The sequence below is a fragment of the Mustelus asterias genome, unplaced genomic scaffold (genome assembly GCF_964213995.1).
Source record: "Mustelus asterias unplaced genomic scaffold, sMusAst1.hap1.1 HAP1_SCAFFOLD_221, whole genome shotgun sequence".
Lineage (NCBI taxonomy): Eukaryota > Metazoa > Chordata > Chondrichthyes > Carcharhiniformes > Triakidae > Mustelus > Mustelus asterias.
The window spans coordinates 92,817-119,339 of NW_027590205.1; the positions used below are offsets into that span (position 1 = coordinate 92,817).

The 26,523-nt window shown below is 44.4% G+C and overlaps 1 protein-coding gene across 1 annotated transcript in view; it reads left to right on the forward strand.

The window, feature by feature from the left end:
- The first annotated feature begins 1,354 nt into the window (after positions 1 to 1,354).
- The window catches only part of LOC144485812 (uncharacterized), a 51,574-nt gene continuing 26,405 nt past the window's right edge, over positions 1,355 to 26,523 (forward strand). Inside the window, exons 1-6 of the mRNA XM_078203894.1 lie at positions 1,355 to 1,397; positions 1,545 to 1,830; positions 2,268 to 2,317; positions 6,595 to 6,888; positions 16,558 to 16,574; positions 25,834 to 25,879. Of these exons, the coding sequence (XP_078060020.1) occupies positions 1,355 to 1,397; positions 1,545 to 1,830; positions 2,268 to 2,317; positions 6,595 to 6,888; positions 16,558 to 16,574; positions 25,834 to 25,879 (736 nt within the window). The remainder of the gene's footprint in view (positions 1,398 to 1,544; positions 1,831 to 2,267; positions 2,318 to 6,594; positions 6,889 to 16,557; positions 16,575 to 25,833; positions 25,880 to 26,523) is intronic.

Consider the following 26,523-nt stretch of genomic DNA (forward strand, 5'->3'; position numbering starts at 1 on the left):
TAGCTCTCCCCTCTCACCTTAAACTTACCCACTCTAGTTGTCGACTCCCCGATCTTCTGGAAAAGATGTTGACCATCAAACTGACTATGCCCCTCATTATTTTATAGATCTCTATAAGTTCACCCCTAAGTCTGATACCATCCAGGGAAAAATGTCCCTGCATATCCAGTCTCTACTTATAACTCAAACCATCAAGTCCTAGTAGCATCCTAGTAAATCTTTTCTGCACTCTTTCTCGTTTAATAATATCCTTTCTATAATAAGTTGACAAGAACAGTACACAGTCTTCCAAATGTGGCCTTACCAATGTCTTGTGCAACTTGAACAAGACGTCCCAACTCCTGTATTCAATGTTCTGAACAATGAAACCAAGCTTGCTGAATGCCTTCTTCACCACTCTGTCCACCTGTGACTCCACTTTCAATTAGCTATGAACATGTACCCTCAGATCTCTTTGTTCTGTAACTCTCCGCAACATCCTCCCATTAAATGATTAAGTCCTGTCCTGGTTCGATCGACCAAAATGGATCACCTTGCATTCATCCGAATAAAACTCCATCTTCCATTCATCAGTCCACTGGCCCAATTGACTATGATCCTGTTGCAATCCTTGATAACCATCTTCACTGTCCACTATGCCTCCAATCTTGGTGTCATCTGCAAACTTATCAACCATGTCACCTAAATTCTCATCCAAATCATTAATATACGTGACAAATAACAGTGGACCCAGCCCTGAGGCACACCGCTGGTCACAGGCCTCTAGTTTGAAAAACAACCCTCTACAACCACCCTCTGTCTTCTGTCATCAAGCCAATTTTGTATCCATTTAGCGACCTCACCCTGGATCCCGTGGGAGTGTTTCCAGCTGCTGCTCCAACCGAACCATGCGGTCTGTGAGGAGCTGCAGCTGGTCACATTTCCAGCAGACATAGACGCAGGGACACGAGAAATTTCCCTAACCTCCCACATCTGGCAGGAGGAGCATATCATTGTCGTTACTGCCATCTCTGCACTTGGACACTGAAAAAAGAAAAGAATAAGAATCTTACTTGCTTTTGACAAAGAGGGACATTCACAAACTCTGGGTGTTGCCACCCAGAGGGGTCACGGAACGAGATTCTGGGGTCGGGAGCTCCGAGGCAGCGATAACTGTGGAGCCTCAACTGAATGTTCACAGCTTTCTGTCACCTTTAGATTCTCGAGATTTATTTTAAACAATGGGCGTGGCCTAAATTGACGACGTTCGGGTCTGAAATATTTCAGTTCAGCTGAGATCCAGTGTCCCAGAGCAGTCCATCTCTGCAGTCTCCAGCTCCCCGTCATTTCAACCATCAGTCCGGGCAGCAGAGCGATGGGAACCCTTCTGGTTTTCAGCCTGTGTGTCTGTTTACCCCGTGAGTACTAATCGCACTAAACTACATTGTGTGGAATGAATATAAAGCTGCCCCAGTCCATCCCAATTACAGGCACTGTCTGGGTTTTAGCCTCGTTGTGTGGTTTGGCTCTGATGGTTCAATAAATTCTCTGTGTTTAATTTCCAGGGTCTTTCAGTCAGTCAGTGACACAGAGCCCGGCAGCGGTGACCAGGAAGGAGTGTCAGTCCCTCACCATCACCTGTGTTTTATATGGTTATTACTATTCCTTAGAAAATGGATATTTCTTCAGACAAACCCAGACCGGGACGGAGTGGGAGCGGATCTCCAGCGGAGGGAGATTTGTTGAGTCTGTGAACAAAGCAGAAAAGACATTTTCGCTGGAAATTCGGGATGTGAGAGTTGAAGACACCGCCACCTATTACTGTAAAGCTCAGCACTGGTACGGCACACCGTGATGGGCCTCGGCTTCCAGCGATACAAAAACTCTCCCTGCAGATTCTCACAGAACCAAATGAAAAACCGGAGTTCATCTGCCCTGAATACCGTCCCCCCGACCCCCTCCCACCCGCCCCCCGCCAATCCCCACAGTTGCACCTCAGACTCTCGGTGCCGCACTCTAGTTTTTAATGAGACCTGATTACTGCCGTTAACAATTTCAGTTTCATAAATATGGAGTGTGAGTGGATGGTGGTGTCTTTCCTGGGAGTGTTGTCGGTGAATGGAGAATGGGAATTATTGATCCCAGTTACAAACCACAACACCAGATGGGATCCTGGGCTCACAGCCGGAGCTGGGAGCCACATTCCGCGCGGTTTAATTCATGTTCCAACATCCCACCCATTACCCGATGTTTTGATGCTGAATTATAACACTGTGTAACTTTGGGAGTAAACGGAAATATGTGGATGGATCCGGGACGTTGGTGACTGTCACAGCCGGTAAGTGGCTCCAAACCCCGCCGTGTTACAGACTGTCTCGTTTAATGTTCCCCATCACTTTATCATTGTGATCTGTCTCGTTTCAATCCAATCGGATCTTCCAATGGAAAATCATCCGTTACAGATTTCGAGTTGGGAGCAGGATGTGATTTTGGAGTCGGGTCCAGGTCAGGCCCGGGGAAAGTGTCTGTGAGACCTGATGGAGTCGGCGGTCAGCGGGGCAGGGATAGTGGGGTGAGGCTTGTGGGTGGGGGTGGTGGTGAGGCGCTGGGTGCGGTTCAGTGTTCTGTGAGAGTTGACAGCATCTGGGCGATTGTTTTAAGAGGCACATCAACATCAAGAACTCTGACACTCCTGGTATTTTTTTTAACAAACTCAAATTGACAACACTCCAGAATCCACTCTGGATGTGAAATGTGACTGGGAGATGCTTGTCTGTCGCTTACAGCCCGGCAGCGGGGTCTCAGAGCTCTCTCCTGGGCAGTAGATTGCAGTCCCAGCCGTGCAATGTCAATAAGCTACCAGCTGAATGAGATCATAGAATCATAGAAACCCTACAGTGCAGAAGGAGGCCATTCGGCCCATCGAGTCTGCACCGACCACAATGCCACCCAGGCCCTACCCCCACATATTTACCCGCTAATCCCTCTAACCTACACATCTCAGGGGCAATTTTAACCTGGCCAATCAACCTAACCCACACATCTTTGGACTGTGGGAGGAAACCGGAGCACCCGGAGGAAACCACGCAAACACGAGGAGAATGTGCAATCTCCACACAGACAGTGACCCGAGCCGGGAATCGAACCCGGGACCCTGGATCTGTGAAGCAGCAGTGCTAACCACTGTGCTACCGTGCCGCCCTGATCGATGTCACTGCGGCCAGTCCATTTAACTGCAGTGACTCACTCAATACCTGACCCGGGAGACAAACAGAAAACTAAACCACGGGCTTCAGGTATAAGGGACCTTGTCCGAAGGAATTTTGTAATAAAGAAATCAGTGACTGAAATTAGTGACATTGTACCTGATATTTCTTTAAATATCCTCCTTATAAACAATAACTTTTTCTCATTTTCCACCGTTAGTGGTTAGTTCTGGAGCACAAGTCTTCAGTAAATTGCTGGGATATTTCCAGAGCCCATAGCCTTTGCAGTATCCTGTGCCGTCAGCCGATCCTGAAGTCACCTGGAGAGACTCAAATTGGATGAAAACTGTCATCAGTGATGCTGGGGACCTCCGGAGGAGATTGAGATGGATCATCCACTCGATATCTCTGGATGAGGATTGTTGCCAAGGCTTCAGCTTTATCTTCACCGGATTGACAAATCAGTTATAGGGATGTCTGGTGTTGCTGCCGGCATTGCCTCCTGCAGTCTTCATTGAACCAGTGTTAATCCCTCGTTTGCTAATGTCAATGCAGGGGACATGCCGGACCATGAGGTTACAGATTGTGTTTGAGTGAAAATCTGCTGCTGCTGATGGCCCATAGTGCGTCATGGATGCCTAGTGATGAGTTGCTGGATCTGCTCGAAAACTATCCGATTTAGCACGGCGACTGTGCCATACTACACGATGGAGTGAAGCTCAATGTGAAGACAATAATTTGTGTCCACAAGGACTGCATGTGGTCACTCCTACTGATATTTCTCTGGTGATGCATCTGCGGCAGTAAGGTTGCTGAGGCTGAGGTCAAATATGCTTTATTCCCCATTGGTAGTTTCCTCGCTACCTGCCGCAGTCCCAGTCTGGCAGTTATGTCCAGCTATGTGCGACCGAGCCAGTCGTGGTGATAGATATTGAAGCCCCCTAACCAGTATACGTTATGCATGTTTGACATCCTCAGTGCTTCATCCAGATGTTGTTCAACATGGAGGAGTGTAGATATATCAGCAGAGGCGCGTGGTAATCAGCAGACCGCTTCCTTGCCCACGTCTGACCTGATGTCATGAGACTTCATGCGGTCCAGAGACGGTATTGTGGACTCCCAGGGCAAGTCGCTCCCGACAATATCATGCCACCAGCTCTGCTGAGTCTGTCCTGCCAATGGGTCAGGACATACCGGATTTGTGATGGTTCTTTGTGGGCGATTGCTGTAATGTATTTGTAGCCCTGATTATTGTTAACTGAAATCACACAGTGCAGTAAGAGAGGAGGATGATGTGGTAATCGTATCAAGGAGAACAGGAACAATTGGAAACAATTGTGAAGGGAATATTCATTTAGAACAAGCGATAGAGAATTAATCGACATGGAGAGAAAGATTGGATTATTTCTGGTGAATACTGAAAATACAAGGATTGAAAACGAGATTTGTGGAGATTCGAACTGAACTGGAATACTATGTGAGATTTGATCTCCTTTAGTTTGGAAGGATGTACATACTTCGGAGGGAATTTAACTAATATTCACTAAACAGAGTCTTGGGATAAAATGATTGTCCTTTGAGAAGTGATTGAAGACCCATTGCCTATTTTCCCTCGACTGATATTAGAGGAGTGAGGAGTGATCTCAGTGGAATTTATTATATTCTCAAAGGACTTGAAAGGCAAATTCTGGGTGGTAGTTTTTCCAATCAGGGAAGTCTATAATTTGGGGTCACATTTTCAGAATAACGGTTCAGCAATTTGGACTGCGGAGAGGAGACATTTCTTCAGTCAAAGCCATTGTGGTGAATCTGCGAATTCCAGACCACAGAGAACCGTGGATAGTTAGTGTTGAACGCATTCAAGGCAGCGTTTGTTACATATTTGTACACTAAAATGGTCAGGGCAAATGTGGGCAACACAGGAGATAAGCTGCAACATAACTGAGTGATGGAGCAGCTTGAAATGTGGAACAGGAGTTTCTATACAATGTACAATTTAGAGAAAACTCTGCCCAGAGAACCCGGGAGAAAATCAGTTAATGAGCAGAAAAAAATGAAATTGTGAGAGATCCAAAAGAGGCAGTTCCCAGTGAGTAACAGTAAAACCACTGCGGAAACTGAACAGGGTGAACGCAACTGACAACTACGAGACTTTGGGACGCGTTCCCACGACTCAGGAAAACCAAACAGCACAAAGTAAATGAAATGAAAATGACTAGATATCTCAATGTAAAGAGAAGGGGAGAAAAATGATACCAATAGATAGAAAATAAACAAATAGATTAGAAAGCAAACATTGACTGCCGGGAGGTGTTAAACTGAAATAAATAAATGACATTTGGCCACCGATGGTCAACATGGTTCGGCCCCATCGGAGCTGATGAATCGCAATCACTCTGTTGGATCTTGCTGTGCGCTGTGATGTGACGCAGCTGGGTTGTTCTTCGGCAATCATCTCCAGAAAAGGATTGCGTCACTGATAATAAAAAGTTCCCTTCGATATCTCTCTCAAAAAGGAAAATAGAAACTAAAACCTGACATATATCATAGAATAAGTTAGCGTGGAAGGGCGACATTCGGGCCCTCGGGTAGATGGTGCCACTTGATAAATGAAATCCAATTCTTCCACGAGCCATGAATTTTCCCCATAAACCTGTTATTTACCTGTTCAGGGATGTGATCATTGCTCATTCATAATTCATTGTTAAACCAGCTCCTACTGAGCTGACAGTGTATTCATGGATTCACAGAATTTACGGCAGAAAGACTTCGATCCAAACTGATCCATGCCGATCAAAATGCCCATCTAAGCTCAGCCATTCGCCTGCATTTGGCCCATATCTCTCTAAAACTTTCCTACCCATGTATCTGTCCAAAAGACTTTTAAATGTTGTCAATGTCCCTGCCTCAACCACTTCCTCCGGCATCTCATTCCACATACGTACCACCCTCTGTGTAAAAAAAAGTTGCTCTGCAGGTACCTGTTACTTCTTTCCCTATTCCCTCTTCCTCTCGACTCCCAAACCCTGGAAGAAAGACTGAGTTCATTCGCCCTATCCGTGCCTGTCATGATCTTATACACTTCTATAAGATCACCCCTCTATCTCCTATGACCAAAGGAAAAAGTCCAAACTCTCCCTATAACTAAGTCCCTTGAGTCCTGGCAACATCCTTGTAAATCTCTTCTGCACTCCCTCCAGTTTAATAACATCGTTACAGATCATTAGAACTTGTGCAAAATAAAATGTCACCTCATTGTACACTGGTTTATAGAGTAAGTCAATGTCGTTCCATTAGAATTAAAATAATAATAACTCCGCATAAAACTGAGCTACTCCTGCGACTGACACAATCTCCGACTAAAAAATGGCAAAACCTAAACAAAACGCTTTTTTTTCTAATCCTGCAGATTCCTCTTCCCTGGTATCCAAGAATCCGCCTCTACAAATCTCTGCTGTCGATGACACGGTTGCTTTAAGCTGTGAATATTCAGGGTTCTGTCAGTACACAGTACACTGGTACAGCCAGCCCCCAGGGCAGGCTCTGAAATACTTGCTGCAGAAACACACTTCAGGAGGGGGCAATAAAGAAAACGCTGCCGGGGAGAGAATTTCTGCTTCTATCATTTCTGTCCAGAAAATCAGCCGGTTAAAGATCTCCAAACTGCAACTCAGCGACTCGGCTGTCTATTACTGTGGACTGAGTCGGCACATAGCACAGTGATGCAGAACACGGAGAGAGCTGTACAAAAACCTAAACATGGTGAGGATTACAGACACAGTGATACAGAACACGGAGAGAGCTGTACAAAAACCTAAACATGGTGAGGATTACAGACACAGTGATACAGAACACGGAGAGAGCTGTACAAAAACCTAAACATGGTGAGGATTACAGACACAGTGATACAGAACACGGAGAGAGCTGCACAAAAACCTGAACATGGTGAGGATTACAGACACAGTGATACAGAACACGGAGAGAGCTGCACAAAAACCTAAACATGGTGAGGATTACAGACACAGTGATACAGAACACGGAGAGAGATGTGCTGAAAACTTAGTCCTACTCCTTGTCCAACAGGTTCAAGATTCTTGCTCCTGCTGTTGACGAGGGCGAGGACTGTAGGACAGATGAGCGAAGTGGCCACAGTACCGTGGGCCAGGGAGCCATTCAAGTGGGGTAGAAAGGAGGAATCTAGTCGTAATCGGCGATCGTATAGTTAGGGGCATAGACAATGTTCTCTGTGACCAGGAGCGATAGTCCTGTAGATTGTGTTGCCCCCTGGTGCCAGGTTTCGGGTCACCTCCTCTGGACTGCAGAGAAATTCGGAATGGGAGGGGGAAAATCCAGTTGTCATTTTTGACGTATGTACGAATGACACAGGCAGAACAAGGATGCACATTCTGCTAAGGGAAGATGAATAGCCAGGTTCTAAACTCAAAATCATAACCAAAAAGGTAATAATCTCTGGATTAATATCTGAGCCATGAGCTAACTGGGACACGATTAATGAGATTAAAGAGGTAAACGTGTGTGTAAGGGGAAAAATTCTAATAGGTTAGTAAAGATTTTTAGACATTTAGAAATGAGGACACTGACAGAACTGACAGCATTAAGTTAAATGACTTTGAAACAGATTTATAAAGTAACACGAAAGCAGTTTGCACATATATGAAATGCAGTAAGAGATTAAACAAGTGATTATGATTTAAAGATTTGAATGTATTAATATATTTTTAAGAATCATTGTTCACTTTAGCCAAAGGCAGTATGCTGCGAAGCATTATGGTAAAGGGTATTAGGGCAGAGCCATATTCTAAAAAAATATTAAAACCTTGAGAATATGCAAGTTTCATCAGTAGAGCTTCGAATGGAAAGAACATTCAGAACACTTAAACAAATTTTATGAATAGGGTATATTCACTGTCCAGATAAAATGGATGCATGCCCAAACGTGGAGTCAAGTGTTAATCTGGTTTGGCAGTGACCTGCAGAGGAACTCATTGGAACGTGCCCTTTGAACTTTGGGGCTGGTGTCTGGTTACTATGGGATACAGAAATCTGGGTTAGCCAAGGCACGAGTTTGCGTCTGAATTCTAAGGACTAAGGAACTGCCATTTTGCCAGAAGGTAAGATGTGATTGGCAAAGGTATCTAATATAAATTATTTCTGGTTTAAGTATATTGAAGATGATTAATTTAAAGCTAATGAAAGGCGGGAGTAATCAATGAGGAAAACTATAATTGGCCTGATTTGAATTGTATACGTCAGATTTCATTGGAGAGGACTAGATGCTCTATATCAGAGCTGCCCTGACCCTTTAATTATTTCTCTTGGTGGCCGCTGGTCAAAATAAAGGTTACATCTTTAAACTGAGACACTGGCTTCGTCGGTCCTGTATTGTCTGAGATTTACTGACGGTATCTGACCACCTCGAAAAACCAACCAACAGTGTGGTTCATAGTTTCACGTGGGAGAAATGTGTTCGAATTCATGGAACATTAGCACCAGTATTTGTGCAGGAAGGAGCTGTTGCATCGGTGCGGACTCAATCTGAATCATGCTGGCGAATAACTAGGGCTGTAAATAGGGCTTTAAACTAAACAGTGGGGTCAGGAGGAATCAGTGTTCAGTTCCATGTAATAATAAAAAATATCGAAGTTAAAGGAGAAGGTTGGAGTGAAGGTTAACGATGAAACTGATTGTTACCAGAAAATAAAAGGAAGGGACAGAACGTGTGGACATCATAGGACACCAGGAAATCGTGCAAGAATAGGGAAATTTGATAACAGAACAAACTTAAAGGCTTTGTACCTCACTGCACGAAACTTTGGGAATAAAATTAATGAGTTAATTGTACAAATTTAGAGAAATGTGTATGAATTCATGGCGATTACTGAGACATGGTTGCAGGCAAAACAAGATTTGGGAATTGAATATCCAAGGGTACTCAATATTTCGGACGGATAGACAGAAATGAAATGAGATGCTGCAGTAATATTTAGGTCCCCAAACAGCCGTTTGGCAGTGAAGCATAGTATAAATGAGGAAATATTGGGGGCTTGTAAGAAAGGTACGTCAATAATCATGGATGATTTTAATATGCATGTAGAGTGGATTTATCAAATTGGCAAGGGTAGCCTCGAGGGAAAGTTCATTGAATGTATTAGAGATTGCTTCTTGCAGAAATATGTTGTGGAACCAACGAAAGAGCAGACCAATCTTGATTTTCCACCCAATGTGGTGGACACGGCTCTCAACCGTGTCCCACACATCTCCCAGGCTACTGCTCTCACACTCTCTCCTCCCTCCCAAAACCAGGATAGGATCCGCTTTATACTCACTTTCCAGCTCACACGCCTCCGCATTAAAAGAATCATCCTCCGCCATTTCTGCCAACACCTGCATAATGTTACCTTTCAACCCAATTTCCCCTCAACCACCCCCCCCCCCCCTGCCAGTATTACACAGGGATCATTCCCTCTGGGGCACCCTTTTCCACTTCTTCATCACACCTAGCAACTCACCCACCGCCAGTGGCGCTTTTCCATGCTACCATAGAAAATGCTATACCTGCCCCTTCTTCTGCTCCCTCCTCAGCATCTTAGGCCCCAAAAGCTCTTTCCCGGTGTAGGAGCGCTTCACGTGCATCTTCTTTAATCTGGTCTATGGCATTCGCTGCTCGCGATGCTGCCTAACCTACATTGTAGAGAACAATGCAGAGTGATTTGCAGAATAATTCTGGTCTGTCCACAAGCAGGACCCAGATCTTCCTGCAGCTTCGACACACCACCCTGTTCTCCTATCCACACGTCTGTCCTTGCCCTCTTCCAATGTTCCAGTGAAGCCCAACGTAAAATGAAGGAACAGCACTTCATCTTCAGATTAGACAAATTACAGCCTTCTGGACTGAGGATTGAGTTCAACAATTTCAGAGCATGAACTCTCTACTCCACCTCCACGCCATCTTCTTTTCATCGCATTCGTCCATATTTTATCATTTTCTACTTTTACTTCTATTTATCAACATCTAAAATATCGCTTTTCATTTTACTTCATCTACCCATCCCTCTCCCCATTCCACTACGGACAACTGCCACATTCATAGACTGTGCACTTTCAGTTCTGCCATTTACACATTCCAATCTCTTAATGGACGCTCTTAGCAACATTCTCAGCCTTGATCATCACCATTTACATTCCCTTTGTCGTTCTGTCTATGCTATTTGTTTCAATTATAGTTCCCCACCCCCAGAAAAAACCCACACTCACAGTATACATCTTGTCCAACTTTCCTTGTCTTCAGCTCTGAGGAAGGGTCACCCTGACTCGAAATATTGGCTCGATTCTCCCTCCACAGATGCTGTAAGATCTGCTGAGAGTTTTGCAGCATTTTCTGTGTTTCTTTCAGATCCCAGCATCAGCAGTATTTTTTTATTATAGGGAGCAGACTATTCTGGATTTGGCATTGTGTAATCAGCAGGGATTAAATAATGATCTAATAGTTAAGGATCCTCTAGCCAAGAGTGATCATAGTTAGATAGAATTCCAAATTCAGTTTGAGGACGAGAAACTCGAGTCCCACACTAGACTTCTGCAGCTAAACATAGGGAACTACGAAGACATGAGGACAAAATTGGCCCGAGTGGACTGGGAAAGAAGACTAAAAGGCAGGACAGTTGATGATCAGTGGCAAATGCTGAAGGGGACAATTAATTCCTCCCAACTAAAATACATTCCCATGAGGAATACAGTAAGAGGGGGAGAAATATCCATGGCTAAGCAAGGAAACTAAAGATAGCATGAAAAGAAAAGCTAATGCATATCATATTGCAAAGGCCTGTGGCAGACTGGAGGATTGGGAAACTTGTAATGATCAACAATGGGTTACTGAAAAGTAACAAAAAGATCCAAGGTAAATTATGAAAGAAAACACGCACAACATTTAAAGAAGTACTGCAAAAGCATCTTAAATACCTAAAAGTGAAGAGTGGAGCGAATGTGATTGTTGGACCCTTGGAGGATTCGACTAGGGAATTAATCGTGGGGGAAATAGAAATGGTGGAAACTCTCAATCAATAGCTTGCCTCAGTTATCACGCTGGGCAAATCGAGCACCATCGCAATAGCAACAGGAAATGCAGAGGTAATAGAAAGGAAGGAACTGAGAAAAATCATGATCAATAGTGAAAAAGTGTTAAGCAAACAGTTGGGATTGAAGACAGTCAAGTCCCCAGGGCCGAATCGCCTACAGCTTATGGTCTTAAAGAAAGTGATAGTAGGCACATTGGTTATAATCGTCCAAAATTTCCTGGATGTGGGAACGGTTCCAGTGGGTTGGAAAAAAGACAATATAATGCCCATATTCAAAGCGGGAAGGAGACATAAGGTATAAAACCAGACACCAGCTAGTTTGACACCTGTCGTTCTAAAGTTATTAGAATCCATTTTTAAGATTGTAGTAACGGGACAATTAGAATGCCAAAATGCATTCCATTAGAGTCAGCATGGTTTTACGTAGGGCAAATCGTTTTGACTAATTTGCTAGAGTTCTTCGAAGATGTAACAAGCAAAGTGGACTCTGGGGATCCTGTAGATATGGTATATCTATACTTTCAGAGGGCATTTGTTAAGGTACCATACCTTGAAATGCAAAAGATAGTGTGTGTATGCGTGCGTGCGCGCGTCCGAGTGTGTGTGTGAGTATGTATGTGAAATAAGAAGAGAGTCCAACAGAGGGAGATTGCTGGAAGTGAGAGACTCTGTGTGTATCTGTGTCTGTGTGCTTGTGTTTGGGTATGACTGCCTTCTTGCGAGTCTTGCCTTTTCGCTGCAATTAATCTTTTACACCGTGCCGCTATTTAATGATCACAGCCGTGTTTCTGCAACGCCCTTCTGAAAAGATTTCAGAACTACTGTGTTCCAAAGCAAAGCAGGAGATTGCTGATGGAGAAATTCTTATTTCTTCCATCAGGTGGCAGGAAAGCCAACAAAATGTCCACCCCCCACCTCTTGGTGTCTCTGTTTCACTGTCCTCTATCACACTCTTATCTCTCAATTCCAATGCCTGTATCAATGTGTTCGGTCTCACTTTCATTACAGTGGACACAGTGAGAACGCAGTCTAAGACGCTGCTCCTAATTGTCGCATTCTCCATTGACTCCACTCTTGTTACAGATGTTTTGGTAATACATCGTGTACAAACAAGCTGGCTTCATAGTTCCTATTTCGGTGGAAGCCTAATAACTGCACTTCCTCTTCAGGCCTGTTCCTCACTATAAAGAAGCGAGTCAAGATATATTGTACTATTCTACCCATTGCAAATACAACTTGCAGATGGACCACCCACGAGGGTTAAAAGCTTTCATTCTAGCAGCAATCATATCAGGTGAGTTACACTTCACATTCTCATTGATTACCTCTCAAGAAAGCCTTTTATTCTTCCACATTTAATGTTGCTTTTAGAGAAAAAGTAGAGCAATATTCGCAGTGGTTGGATTTAATTAATTATTAGGGGCGGCATTTTGGCACAATGTTTAGCACTGCTGCCTCACAGCGCCAGGGACCCGGATTCGATTACCGGCTTGGGTCACTGTGCAGAGTCTGCACGTTCCCCCCATGTCTGCGTGAGTTTCCTCCGGGTGCTATGTTTTCCTCCTGCAGTCCGAAACATGTGCTGATTAGGTGCATTGGCCGTGCTATTCTCTCCCTCAGTGTAATAGAACAGGCGCTGGAGCGTGGCGACAGTAACTTCATTGCAGTGTTAATGTAAGCCCACTTGTGACACTGATAAATCAACTTAATTTAGTTATTCTCATTGATTTCCTTTCAATAAATTATTTTATATTCTTATATTTAATGTTGATCTTTCGAGATAAGTACACAGCAATATTACTGGTGACTGAGTTTATTTAATGATTGGAATTTTACAAATAGTTATTTAAAAGCTTCAGTAGTGAGAAAAGGCAGTGGGAACTAGGGCCAACCTCCATTGGGCACACCCCATCCTCCCCCTCCCCCGCAGCTCCCCAGTTTCAAATCGATAGAGTGCCTGGAACCTCCACTTAATTCTAATTTTCTCTATCCTTCAGGTAGCCTGGCTGCATCCGCAGTCATCCACCAGCCGGAGGCAGAGGTGAGGGTCCAACAGGGAGCCACCACGACAATCACCTGCTCATACACAGAGGTGGAGAGAGCTTGCTTGGTCTGGTACCGGGAACCTCTCCACCCAGCCATGGGGGGAAGTCCCGAGTATATTGTCGTCCGCTGCACCGATGGTTGCAGTGACAGCGCCACATTTTCCAGGCGTCGCTTTTCCTCCTCCCTGAGCAAAACTTACAGAATCATCAGTCTGACAGTTGCACCGGTGACAGCTGAGGACTCCAGGAAATACTTCTGCATCTTAAACACACACACTCGCACATTCCAGGCAGCAACCTCTACGTAAACTGTAGGTTCCTCTCCCAGGCAATGGGGACGCTGGGCATGATTTGTAGCCCCATTGTCCAATGTCGGTGTTGTAGAATTGCAGCATCAACACAGGGATGGACAGGCAGACAGATGTGAATTAGATTCTTAGACACATCAGCTGATTCAGTAACACACAAAACAGATATATGGCCACTAGACAGCTAGATAAATAGAGTGGTAAACACAGGAATTGATGCATTCACATACAAAGCAGATATATGGTCACTGGACAGTTAGGTAGATAGAGTTATAGACACGCGAACTGATGACTTAAAGAAGACAAATATATGGTCACTGGACAGTTTAGTGGATAGTTTCATCGACAGATTGACTAACACACAAAGATATATGGACACCAGAGAGTTAGATAGATTAGCAGCCACATCAACTGCTGGACTAGCACGCAAAGTGGATGTATGGTTACCAGAGACTGATTTACAGGTGATGGACGGCTTGGGGTCACAGTCTGTGCAGAGTTTGCACGTTCCTATCGTGTCTGCATGGGTTTCCTCGTGATGCTCCAGTTTACATCCACTGTCCAAAAGACATACTGGTTGGGTGCTTTGACCATGCTAACTTCTCCCTCAGTGTGCCCGGGACAGGCGCCGCAATGTGGCAACTAGGGGATTTCCATAGTAACTTCATTGCAGTGTTAATGTAAGCCTACTTGTGACACTAACAAATAAACTTTATGAATAAATAAGCAGGAAGGCACAGTGTGATCAGTTCTGAACAAGAGATGGGTACACGCTGACTTTTATACATGAAGAGAGACTTTGAAGAATGTGATTACACCAGAGAGGGTGCAGAGGAGGCTGACAAGGATGCTGCCTGGGCTGGAGCGTTTCAGCGATGAAGAGAGGCTGGTTAGTCTGGAGGTACTTTCCTTACAGCAGAGAAAATGAGGAGGGGGGTGGAACTGATTGAGGTGTATAAAATTAGGAGGGATATAGATATTGTGAATAGGAAGGGACATTTCCCCTTCGTGGAGAGGTCAATAACAAGGCGACATAAATTTAAGGTAATGGTCAGCAGATTTAGAGTGGATTTGGGATCAAAACACTTTCACCCAGTGGGTGGTGGGAATCTGGAACTGACTGCTTGAAAGGGTGGTACAGGCGGTAACCCCTCAACACATTTAGGAAGCATTCAGATGAGCATTTGAAACGCTATAGCATGCAAGGCTACGGACCAAGTGCTGGGAAATTGGACCATTGTCCATTTCCACTTGTGCTCACAGTCCAGCTGCAGCCAATGTGTTTGGGGTCTCTCACACCAGGACCAGAGCCTTTCTGATTTCACCAGGGCTAGTGCATTCGGTTGCACTTTGTCCCTTAGAATATTATTGTTCTAACTGAGTGACACTATTGCTGAGGAAAGGGGCGAATCTCGAGATGAATGAGACAGTAATCACAATTTGCTGCAAAAATGAACATTTGTGACATTGGAATTATTCAATATTTGGCCCTTGCTGCTTTAAGAAAAAGACACAATTATTATTGGCTCTAAAGAATGTGTTATCGGTTGCAAATTCTGGGTATGTTCTTGCAGAAACTGCTATTGTTGTGCAAAGGGACCTTGGTGTCCCAACACACCAATAACTGAAAGCAACTTGCAGCGACAGCAAGCAGTTTGAAATGCACCTTGTTCCTCCTGTTCTTGACCATGAGGTTAACAATGTTACTCGGACTATTGGAGGGTTCCTTCTGCAGTGAGCTGCTTGACATTTCCCCAAATTCCTGCTGTGTGTGTTTGCTGAACCTCACCTTTCAGTGGTGTGTTACAGGGGAAGGAATCATCATAGAATCCCTACAGTGAGAAGGAGGCTATTTCACCATTGAGTTTGCACCCAGGCCCACTCTGCCATGTCCCCGTAACCCCTGCTAATCACCTAATCGAGACATCTACCGATATTTAGGAACACGTTAGCACGATAAATCCACCTAGCGTGCATATCTTTGGACTGTGGAAGGAAATTGGAGCATTCAGAGGAAACCCACGCAGGCACGGGGAGAACGTCTAAACTCCACACAGATAGTACTCAGGCCTGGAATAAAAACCACTGTGCCACCGATCCGCCCATCACAATAATGGATGTCTCTTTGACTTTAACAGGTGTCCAGTCGGAAGTAGTTCTGACGCAGCCAGAGGCAGAGAAGTGGTTCCCAGTGTAGTCCCTGTCCCTGACCTGCAATACCAGCGGCTTCGACTTCAGTGGCTATTGGCTGTACTGGCACTGTCATGGTCCCTGAAAGAGGCCAGACTGGCTAGTTTCCTACTATGATGAAGACTTCCATTGATACTGTGGGGAGACTCGAGGACGATTCACTGTTTCCAAAGAGCTTGCACACAATATATTTGCTTTGGATGTCAGGTTTCTGACGATGGAGGAAACAGCTGCTTATTAGAGTACACAGTTAACACAGTGAGGCGGGTCAGCCCCAGATTTGTAAAAAAAAAACCCAAACTAGAGGAACTGCACACAGTTTGTCCCCTTCATCAAACTCCAATAGATTCATTGCTGACAACAATCCATGGAACCATAGTGTTACTCTACCACACAGAATAAGGCCATCCATCTAATGTACGGATAATATCACACCCGGACAGTCACTTCCTCATAAATCTCATGTGGTTTAAGTTTGCTAAGTGGAATGAAATTTTTGTAATATCACTCAAACTTTTCAAATCCTGACAGGGCTGGTCAGACTGGATTCAGGAATGTTGCTTCCTCTGGCTCCGGGGTTTGGGGAGGGGGGGGGCGGTGGACGGGGGGGGGGGGGGGGGGAGGGGGGGGAGGGGGTGGAGCGTCTAGAACAGAGTGTCAGCGTTTCAAAATATGTGATAGGTCATTTATGAGAAATGTCTTCACTCAGAAGCTGTGGAACTCTCCACCTCAGGAAGTTGCGGAGGCCAAGTATCTGAATATATTTAAAAATGAAATAGATAGATTTCTAGACTCTAAAGGTGTGAAGGGTTGTAGGGAGAAAGGAGTATTGCAATAGAAGATCAGCCATGATCATAATGAATGATGGAGCAGGCTCTAAGGGCCGAATGATCTATTCCCGCTCCTATTTTCTGTGATTCAATGCTAACAAGTCGACCATGTGGTGCTTTAACAAGTATCATTGGAAAGTGTACAGCCGCAGCATGGAACATATTATCATGATCCAAGATATTAGGCTTAATCGCCTATAAAAGCTATCCGGATCTGCACCGGATGTTCTCTAACCTCCAAGACGACGGACCAGATGCCACTATGCTACTGCGGCCCGTTGACTGAATGAATGAAGCTCCAACAACACTCAAGAAGCTCGACACTATTTAGGACAAAGCAATTCAGTTGATGGCAACCAATTCCACAAATACACACATTGGCAGACGTGGCACAGTGGCAAACATTTAGACATCCAGGAACTCGCTAAGGCTCTTTAGGCAGCACTTTCCAAACCTACAAACACTGCCATCTAGGGGATAAGAGCAGCAGATACCTGGGACCACCACGACCTGGAGGTTCACCTCCAAATCACTCCCATCCAAACTGGGAAAGATTCTCCAGACTACACACGTAACTACAGAATAATGGATTATTCTTTACACAGCTGGGATCTGGAATGCATTGCCTGGATGAAGATTCAACAACAAATTTCCTTGAGCATTGGATATATTGCTTGAATTGGAATATGAAGCGATCTGTGGAATGTACAGGGGAGATTATCGGTGTTGTTATGTCAGTGAATTGAATGGGCAGTTTGGACAGCATGTGACGGTCATGCTAAGAGCCTACCTTATTAAATCATTCTGCTCAAGCAACATGGAATCAGTCCCCTAATGAAAATAATGTTCCAGACGGTACTGTTAACGGAAACATGAGGAATATGATTCAATTCGCCCTGAGTAACAATGAATCTTTGCAGCTTTATTTAACAATGCAAATTCCTTGGCGCCCATTCTGTATTGATATGGATATATTGTCACGTGTTGACAGTGTCTTCTATTCTAATTGGTGGCTTGTCAAAACCCTCCCCCTGCCCTTGTACAAACCGTTGTGACTAACGATCAGAAGTTAAAGATCAGCCAGTGCTCTGTTCAGTGAATGACTGGAGGGTGTCCCGGGAGGAGGGTGTCTAAGTTAACACAAGCTCCATGAGCATGGCGCTAGCAATATCTCTCAGTCTGTTTCTTGGTTTCTTATCCTGTGAGTAGCGGATATTTTCAGAAAGTTTCCACAGTTTCTGTTTAAAATTAATCATTCCCTGTGGCGTGACACAAACTGGATTCACCTCACCATAATTATTGTTTCTTTCCGTTAGCAGACGTCCAGTCGGATGTGGTGTTGACCCAGCCAGAGGCAGAGACGGGGATAATAGGGCAAACCCTGACCCTAACCTGTAAAACCAGTGGATTTGATCTTGGGAGTTACACCATGCTTTGGTACCGACACAGTCCCGGGAAGGGACCGGGCTGGCTCCTTTGGTACTACAATGAAAATAGCAAGAATTACAATCCGGAGTTTGGTGAACGAATCACTGCGTCCAAGTACCTTTCCACCAGTGTATTCGTGCTCTCTATTAGGACTTTAACAATGGGAGACAGCTCTACGTATCACTGTGCACAACGGCACAGTGATATAGATCACACCCAGACCTGTACAAAAACCCACGAGAGGAATTGCAGCCATTTCCCTGCTTTTATTTTCATTCATGGGATGTCCACCCTTAATTTTCCTTGAATTAAATGGTTTGTTCGGCCATATCAAATGGTGTTTGAGAGTCAACCGCATTGTTGTGTGGATATGCCGTCACAGGTAGGCCAGGTCAAATAAGGAAGGTAGATATCTTTCCTTAAATGGTATCCGTGAATCAGATCAGTCTTTACAACAATCGACAATTGTTTCATGGTAGTCATTAGATTTTTGATTCCAGATTTTTACTTAATTCAAATTTCAGTATCAGTCTTTGTGGGATTCGAGCCCCCTTTGCACAGTAGTTATTCCATTGATCTATGTTCTTACGTGGAACACCACCCCCGACTGAACATCTGGAAAAGTGAAGAAGCACTGATTATGGAGGGGGTGGGGCGAGGGGGGGGGGCGGTGGGGTGGGGGGGGGCGGTTGAATCCAGTTCGAGTAATCTCACCAGGGAGGAGGAACATCGAGATGGAGACGTTGCAAAACTTCTGAAACTGTCGAGCTTCCTACAGGATCTGAAAGCAGGAAACACAACCAAGAGCTATCACTCAAAATATTCTCCTGGAGCCTGTGTTGATTTAGACACAAACCAGATTCCACCCCCACCCCCTCCCCACCCTTCCCCTCCTGGTCAATCACTGAACAAAGAACCGGGGAGTTTTCAGATACTTTTACTCAGTATGCTTTTGTGCCGTTAACAATACTGTCCCGAGCATAAACCCCAATCGGTGACTGATACCCAGGATGTTTTTTGGTTATGTTTCAGTCAGATAGGATTGTAAAGTTATATCCATCACATTCCATTGAAACCACTGATTCGATTCAGGACAATCCGAATGGTCTCACTGCCCCACTTATTACACACATACATTTATGTTCCCGCTGAAACCGTCTATTCCATCCTCAACGGAAGTTACCACTCAGAATGCATCCAGCACCCATCCAGGCTTGCCTTTCGGAGTACGCTGGATATCATTTATATAAAATATCCAAGGAGAGGCAGTTGCATTGGCGGGAAGAAAAATGTCAAAATGACGCAGGTTTAAGACGATTTGCTCCAGTTTAGAGTGGCCCCAGAGTAGCGTCGGTGTTGCCTGGCAAGTTGCAATGTTTCAGGAGCTGCCCATTAATTAGGGCGGGGGGATTGGTTCCATGGTGATTTTCAAAGGAGAGACAGTTCAGTGTTGGCAATGTCTATATTTGTAAATGCTTTGTGCCAATTGTACGAAGGTGGGAACAAGTCGGGAAAGACTTTGACTGATAAAATCTCTCAACCAGGTCAAATAGAAGGTTCATAGGAATATCACGACATCGGACTTCTTTTCCATGGTCGCTGCTATCCTGCTCAATCAGTATATGTTGAATTATTAGTGGTCATCGGATGTCGATGCTGGACTATGGGGAGATGGTGGCCCACTGGTATTGTCATTGGATCAATAATTCAAAGACCCAGGTTACTGATTCGGGGAAGAAAGGTCAAATCTGACCAAGGCATTTGGTGAAATTTGAAAACAATAAAATAAAATCTAATGACGACCATTGTCGATGGCTCTAAAACCCCATCTTGTTCATTAATGCGGCTTTGGGGAAGGAAATGTGCCGTCCTTACCTGGCCTGGCATAGACGTGACTCAAGATACAGAGTAATGTGGTTGAAACTGAAATGTTTCTGTTAATGGCAACACTCAGAATTTTTCAAGTATGAAAGCAGCATTTGAGAAGCATCGAGATGAACACTTCAAACCTTTTATATACAAGGCAATGGACTAAGTGCTGGAACACGGAGCTGTTTGATGGCCAAGACAAACAAAAATGGATGAAGGGCTGTAAAATTCCATGGCCTAATGACTAACTCACCAGCTCCCCTTTCAATTCGGCTATGGGACATTAAACGCCTAACAGAGAAGACAAATGATTTTATATCATATCCAAAAGTGGATGTGTGACATTGTATAACTTCCTCAGTTTTGACATTGGAGCAGTGGAATTGGGCTGGAATCCCCAACGATTTCGAGATGATAACCTTACACATTTAACCAGGAGAAATGAGGTGCGGAAGTTGATCATTACTGAGACAGGAGACAGCTGAAACCTGCAGTGTGCAGAAAAACCTGCATTGTAGCCACTTCTCAAACCTCCTTCGACAGTACATTAAATCCCACGAGCTCTACCTTCCAGAAGGCCAGGGCCAGCAGACACATTGGAATCACCATCACCTGGAGGTTGTTAATGTGCCAGAGAAAAAAACACAAGTATGTTACGAATTCCATATGTTAGGTTATGACTAGACCCCAACAGTGTTTCTACTTGACATTAGTGTGAGGATAAGGTGTTTCGCTCCAGGTCTGATTCCATTGACACACAAGAAAGCGCTTATCAAAACTAACTTCATTTAACAATACAGTACAGTTTGACTATAACGAACGAATTAGTTTAACTTTTCCCAATTGAAATGCTTAGCTTAACACGATGCAATTCACAGCCACTAATGCATCTCTATTAGTTCAAATTCAAGCAATATTCCTCTGATCGACTTGAACTCCTTTTCAAAATCAGTAGCAACCCCCTGCTTATGCGCTTGGACTTGTTAAAAGTGCTAAAACACCTCTGGAGAGAGAGGCAGACAGAGAGACAACTGACTTCTGCCAGCCCCACACAGCAGCCTTCAGAGAGAGAGACAGTGAGAGAGAAAATAGAGAGAGAGAGAGAGATGGACAGAGAGAGAAAGACCTCTTTCTTCTTTCAGGACCAAGCAGAAACTGACTGTTTTAAAATAAAATAAAGCATTGTGTTTTCCTTGCAAGCCCATTCACATGACCCTGCCTCTGCCAATCAACCCAATCAAAGCCCTACTCTGAAACCACAGAGGAAAAACCAAAATAAACAAAAATGCATTAAATCAGATTAAAACAAACACATGCTTAGCTAAAATGAATCATTTGCCCGCATTAACAGTATTCTCTGGGTTGGCCATAGAAGAGAGAGGGTAGCGGTGAAAGGGTGTTTTTTTTCTGAATGGAGGTCTGTAGCTCGTGGTGTTCCGCAGTGATCAGTGCTGGGACCTCTGCTGTTTGTAATATATATCTAAATGTCTTGGAAGTAAACGTAGCTGCTCTGATTAGCAAATTTGCGGATGATACTAAGATTGGCAGAGTTGTGGATAGTGATGAAGATTGTCAGAGCATGTCACAGGATATAGATAAGCTGGAACAATGGGTGGAGAACTGGCAGATGGCATTTAACCTGAACAAATGCGAGGTGATGCATTTTGGTTGATCCTTGAGTTGGGAGCCATAAAATAAATGGCAGAACCATCAGGAGCATAGACACACAGAGAGATTTGAGAGTAAGGTCCACAGATCCTTAGAAGTGGGAGCACAGGTGGAAAAGGTGGTAAAGAAAGCATATGGCATGCTTGCCTTTATCGGATGGGGCATCGAGTATAAAAGTTGGCAAATTATGTTACAGTTGTATAAAACTTTGGTTAGGCTACATTTTGAATACTGTGTCCAATTCTGGTCACCACACTACCAGAAGGATGTGGAGGCTTTGGAGGGAGTGCAGAAAATGTTTACCAGGATGTTGCCTGGTATGGAGGGTATTAGCTATGAGGAGAGATTTAATAAACTGCGATTGTTCTCCCTGGAAAGACGCAGGCTGAGGGGCGATCTGATAGAAGTTTATAAAATTATGAAAGCTATAGATAGAGTGAACAGTTGGAACATTTTTCCCAGGGTAGACATGACAATTACAAGGGGGCAGCAACTTCAAGATACGGGGCGAAAGGTTCAGTGGAGATGCGTGGAGGAAGTTTCTTACACAGAGGGCGGTGGGGGTCTGGAATGCATTGCCAAGTGAGGTGGTTGAGGCAGCCACTCTAATAACATTTAAGACATATCTTGATAGGCACATGAAGAAACGGGGAATAGAACGATTTCAGCAGTTGGTCTAGATAGGACAACATGATCGGCACAGGCTCCGGAGGGCCGGTTGTTGTGCTGTACTGTCGTTTGTTCTTTGTTCTTTGCGCAGACAAATCGGCCCCCGTAAAACAGAGTTGAATTTTAAACATGCCTCTTACAAGAAACATGATAGAGATTAATTTCTTCAAGGCACAGTATCATTACTTGTTCCCCTCCAAATCACTCACCATTCCAACTTCTAAATATATCACTGTTTCTTAACTGTCGCGCGACGAAAATCCTGGAATTCTCTGCCTAACAGCACTGTGGGTGTAAACATCAGAAAATTAAATCTAATGGTGACCCAATTTGATTGCTACCAAAACCCACCTCTTTCACTCATGTACCTGTGTGGAAGGAGACCTGCTCTCTCTGCTTGGTTTATCCTTCTCGTGACTCAATATCCACAGCAAGTGATTGACTCTGGAATAGCCTCGCAAGACATTTATTTGAAGTGATGGGCAACAGGTAAGAAATCCAGAGTTTTTCAGGAGAAACTATCTCGCACAAAGCGTGTTGAAAACGTGGAATTTCCTCTCACAAAACGTAATTTTGGCCAATTCCATGAATATATTCATGGGGAAGTAAGATGCACAGAAGGGCAAGTGAAGATTAGAATGATATCGGTGTGAGAGAAAGGCAGGCGAGAAGTGGCTCTTGTGGGGCTTCGACAGCAGCATAATATTTAGTACCTACACTTACCCTTTCAGCGCGTCGAGGCTGCTGCGCCATTTAACATGAGTGTGGTTGATCCGTGACTTCAAATCTACCGTCCTGTACGTTTCTATATCTTTTAATCCACCTAAAACACCTTGATTTGCGTTTCAGATGCATTCAACAACTGAACAGGCGTAGTTCCCTGGCGGTGGACAGTAGAAAGCACTGTACATCCCCTTCTAGCTTCTATGTGCCTCCCTCCCAGCTTGTATTCCCACCTGTCCTTGTAAAATGTACAAACCAAGATATATTATCATCTCGCTTTTCGTGTAACTCATTGATGGAGAATGCAAATAGCCTTAGCCATGAGCCTTACAGTGCACTGACTGGCAGCAATGGCCAACGTTAGCATCTCCCATTCAAGGGGAGGAAGACACGGAGCGGTAAAGCTACTGGTTTAATAATTCTGGGATCATTCTCTGGGGAGCTGGGTTCGAACCTCAACACGGAAGCAGGTGGTTAAATTTCAGTTCAATAAAAAGCTGGAATTACAAGTTTAATGATGACCAGTAAAGCATTGTTGATTTTCTTTTTAAAAAAACAATCTGCATTTTGGAGAAGAATATCTGACATCCTTCCATCGCCTGGGCAACATGGGCCTCCAAAAAATGCCCCCGACAGGGTCTTGAAAGGCATCCTGTTAGAAGGTAGGCGCGGGGGGGGGGGGGGGGGGGGCGGGGGTGGCGAGTAACAGGTGATGGGCAATAAATGTTAGCCCAGACAGCGACGTCCACATCCCATTAATGAGTGAAAAATGTCCATGCTCTGCTTTCTACCCATTACCCTCGCCGTGCTAATATTGCCCTCCAACTGTACAATCACTCGTCTTGCCTATTGACGTCATGTTTGCTTGTTTATTGAATGTATATTTGGAAATTCAAATCTACTGCCTCCCCTTGATCTATTTTGCGACTTGCAAACTCAAAGGTATTAATGCGTTTCTCAAAGTGAATTGCTTTTCGTAAAACCTGATGGACCATGCTATGATTTTCGAGGTGCTTTATTAAGACTGCCTCAATAACAGATTGCAGCTCTTTCCCGCCGGTTGACGTGAAGCTGAAGGGGGAAAAAGCTGTATAGTAGTTCCCTGTTTCATCCCCTTTCCCCTTCTTGCTTTTAGAGAAGTTTCAATAACTGCATGGGTAAGAGAGAGACACATATAACGTTGTGTTGGACGGTTGGGTGAAGGAGGTTCAGAACGTTCCGTTGGCCTTTAACAACGACATGGATCAGTTAGTTCGAATGTCATGTACAATTTATGCAATTGTCTGGAAAGTACAATGCATTTAAGTGAACTTGTAACTTGTTGATTTTCGTAGTCTTGATTCTGGGTTCCATTGAAATCAGTAACACAAACATGACTTTGCATTTCAGACAGGTTCCCTAACATTCGAACACATACACAGCAATGGATTCATTTGCACACTGAAGTAATACTTTAAATATTCTCTGGTGGTAGCCTGATGGCAAAGATTCATAGAAAGAAATTTAACAACACCAGGTTAAAGTCCAACAGGTTTATTTGGTAGCAAATGCCACTAGCTTTCGGAGCGCTGCCCCTTCGTCAGGTGGAGTGGAGAAATGCTCACAAACATACCGTTCATAGAGAAGGAACGGAGACAGTGCAGAATGCATTTTTACAGTCATAGACTAAGTTCAACTTAGTGCAAGGTAAGTCCATTCAAGAGTCTGATTGGAGCAGGAAAGAAGGTGTTCTTGAGTCGGTTGTTATGTGTCCTCAAACTTTTGTATTCCTTTCCCGACGGAAGAAATTGGAAGAGAGTACATCCGGGGTGTGTGGGTTCCTTGATTATGCTGGCTGCTTTTTCGAGGCAGCAGGAAGTGTAGACTGTTTCAATGGATGGGAGGCTGGTTTGCTTGACCGACTGGGCTTCGTTCATGGCCCTTTGTAGTTCGAATCCATTCAGTTCAGGGCAATTGGGAATGTCAGCGACAAAGTCATTCCATTACATACTTAGTAAAAACCAAAACCATATTGGCTTCTGGGTAAACATCGGGATTCCCGTCATTCTCATCAAATCCCTCGATACTTGCTCTTCTCACCATCTTTGTAACCTTCTCCAACCTGTATGCCTTTCAGTCTGTTGTTGCTCCAGTTTTAGCCTTTTGAAAGTGTCCGTAATTCCTCTGGGCCCCTCAATCCGCGAGCGTGCCTTCAAGAGCCTTGTACCTGAGCTGGAGAATTCTCGACGTTAACCACTCACCGCCGCCCCCGTCCACCTGCTCTGTTTACCTACCTCCATTCCTTTAACAATGTTCCTGAAATCTTACCTCACCCTCAAAACATCCTGCTGGTCATCTAACCCCATAGCTTCTCTGTGCAAAATATTTTTTTAGCCAGCGCTCGTGTGAAATCCTATGGACCGTTTTACTCGGGTTTTATAGGAGTGGAATTGATGTCTGCATTTATCAGCGAGATTCTGCTCTCGGAGGTGACGTTATACATCTGAAAGCAGCAGCAGCAACAGCTGCTGACGAGTTTTTGTGCTGGCATGTATCACTGTGGGGGATATACGGTGGAGCCACAGTAGCTGAATCTCCCTTAACGCCCGTACAATAACCTCCCAGCCTCACAGGAGTGCACCAACCTCTCTCAATAGCACCCCTCTCAGCCCACTCCCAGCCGCTGACCCCCATCCCCACCGTGATGTTGACCGAGTTTATCATATTACTGGTCTGACCCAACCCTAATCAAATCAGTCGGACACACGACAGAGAGAAAGGGTGGTGAACGGGACCGCAATAGATCTTCTTATTGGATCAAACCCTGTGCAACATATGAAAAGGCTAAGCTCATCTTTGGCAACGGGACCAGGCTGATTGTGGAACCCAGTAAGTAACTAATCCTGGATAATGATCTCTCAACATGTTATTTTATCCCCTGTGACTTAATTGAGACATACAATTATTTTAATGATCACTGTTGTTTTATGGATGAGCAGGGATCTTTGGGAATTGGAAGCGTAGCTTGACTGGGCACTTAGATTTTCCGAAGTATTTCCTTTAAACATTTAACTGGCCTCTATCATGACAACACAAGTGCGCTGCCAACAGTGAGATATGTCAATGATCTGGCTGTATGTAGTGCAATTAAGTGACACCTCGATAAATAGCTGGAAGAGACTCACCCAGATAGAGTCATAGGGTCATAGAAGGAGACAGCACTGGAAAAAGCCCTTCAGCGTAATGAGTGGCATAGATAGAGAAGACAGGAAGATACTTTTCCCGTTACTTGAGAGAGCAGAGAGCAGCCAGGGACATAGATTTAAGGTAGGGGCAGGAGATTTAGCGGGGATGTGAAGAAAACGTTTTGACCCAAAGGGTGATGGGCGTCTGGGACTCACTGCCTGAAATGGTGATGGAGGCCGAGACCCTCTCAACATTTAAGAAGTATTTAGATATACATTTGTGATGTCATATCATACACGGCAATGGGCCAAGTGCTGGAAAATGGGATTAGAATAGTTATTTGGTTT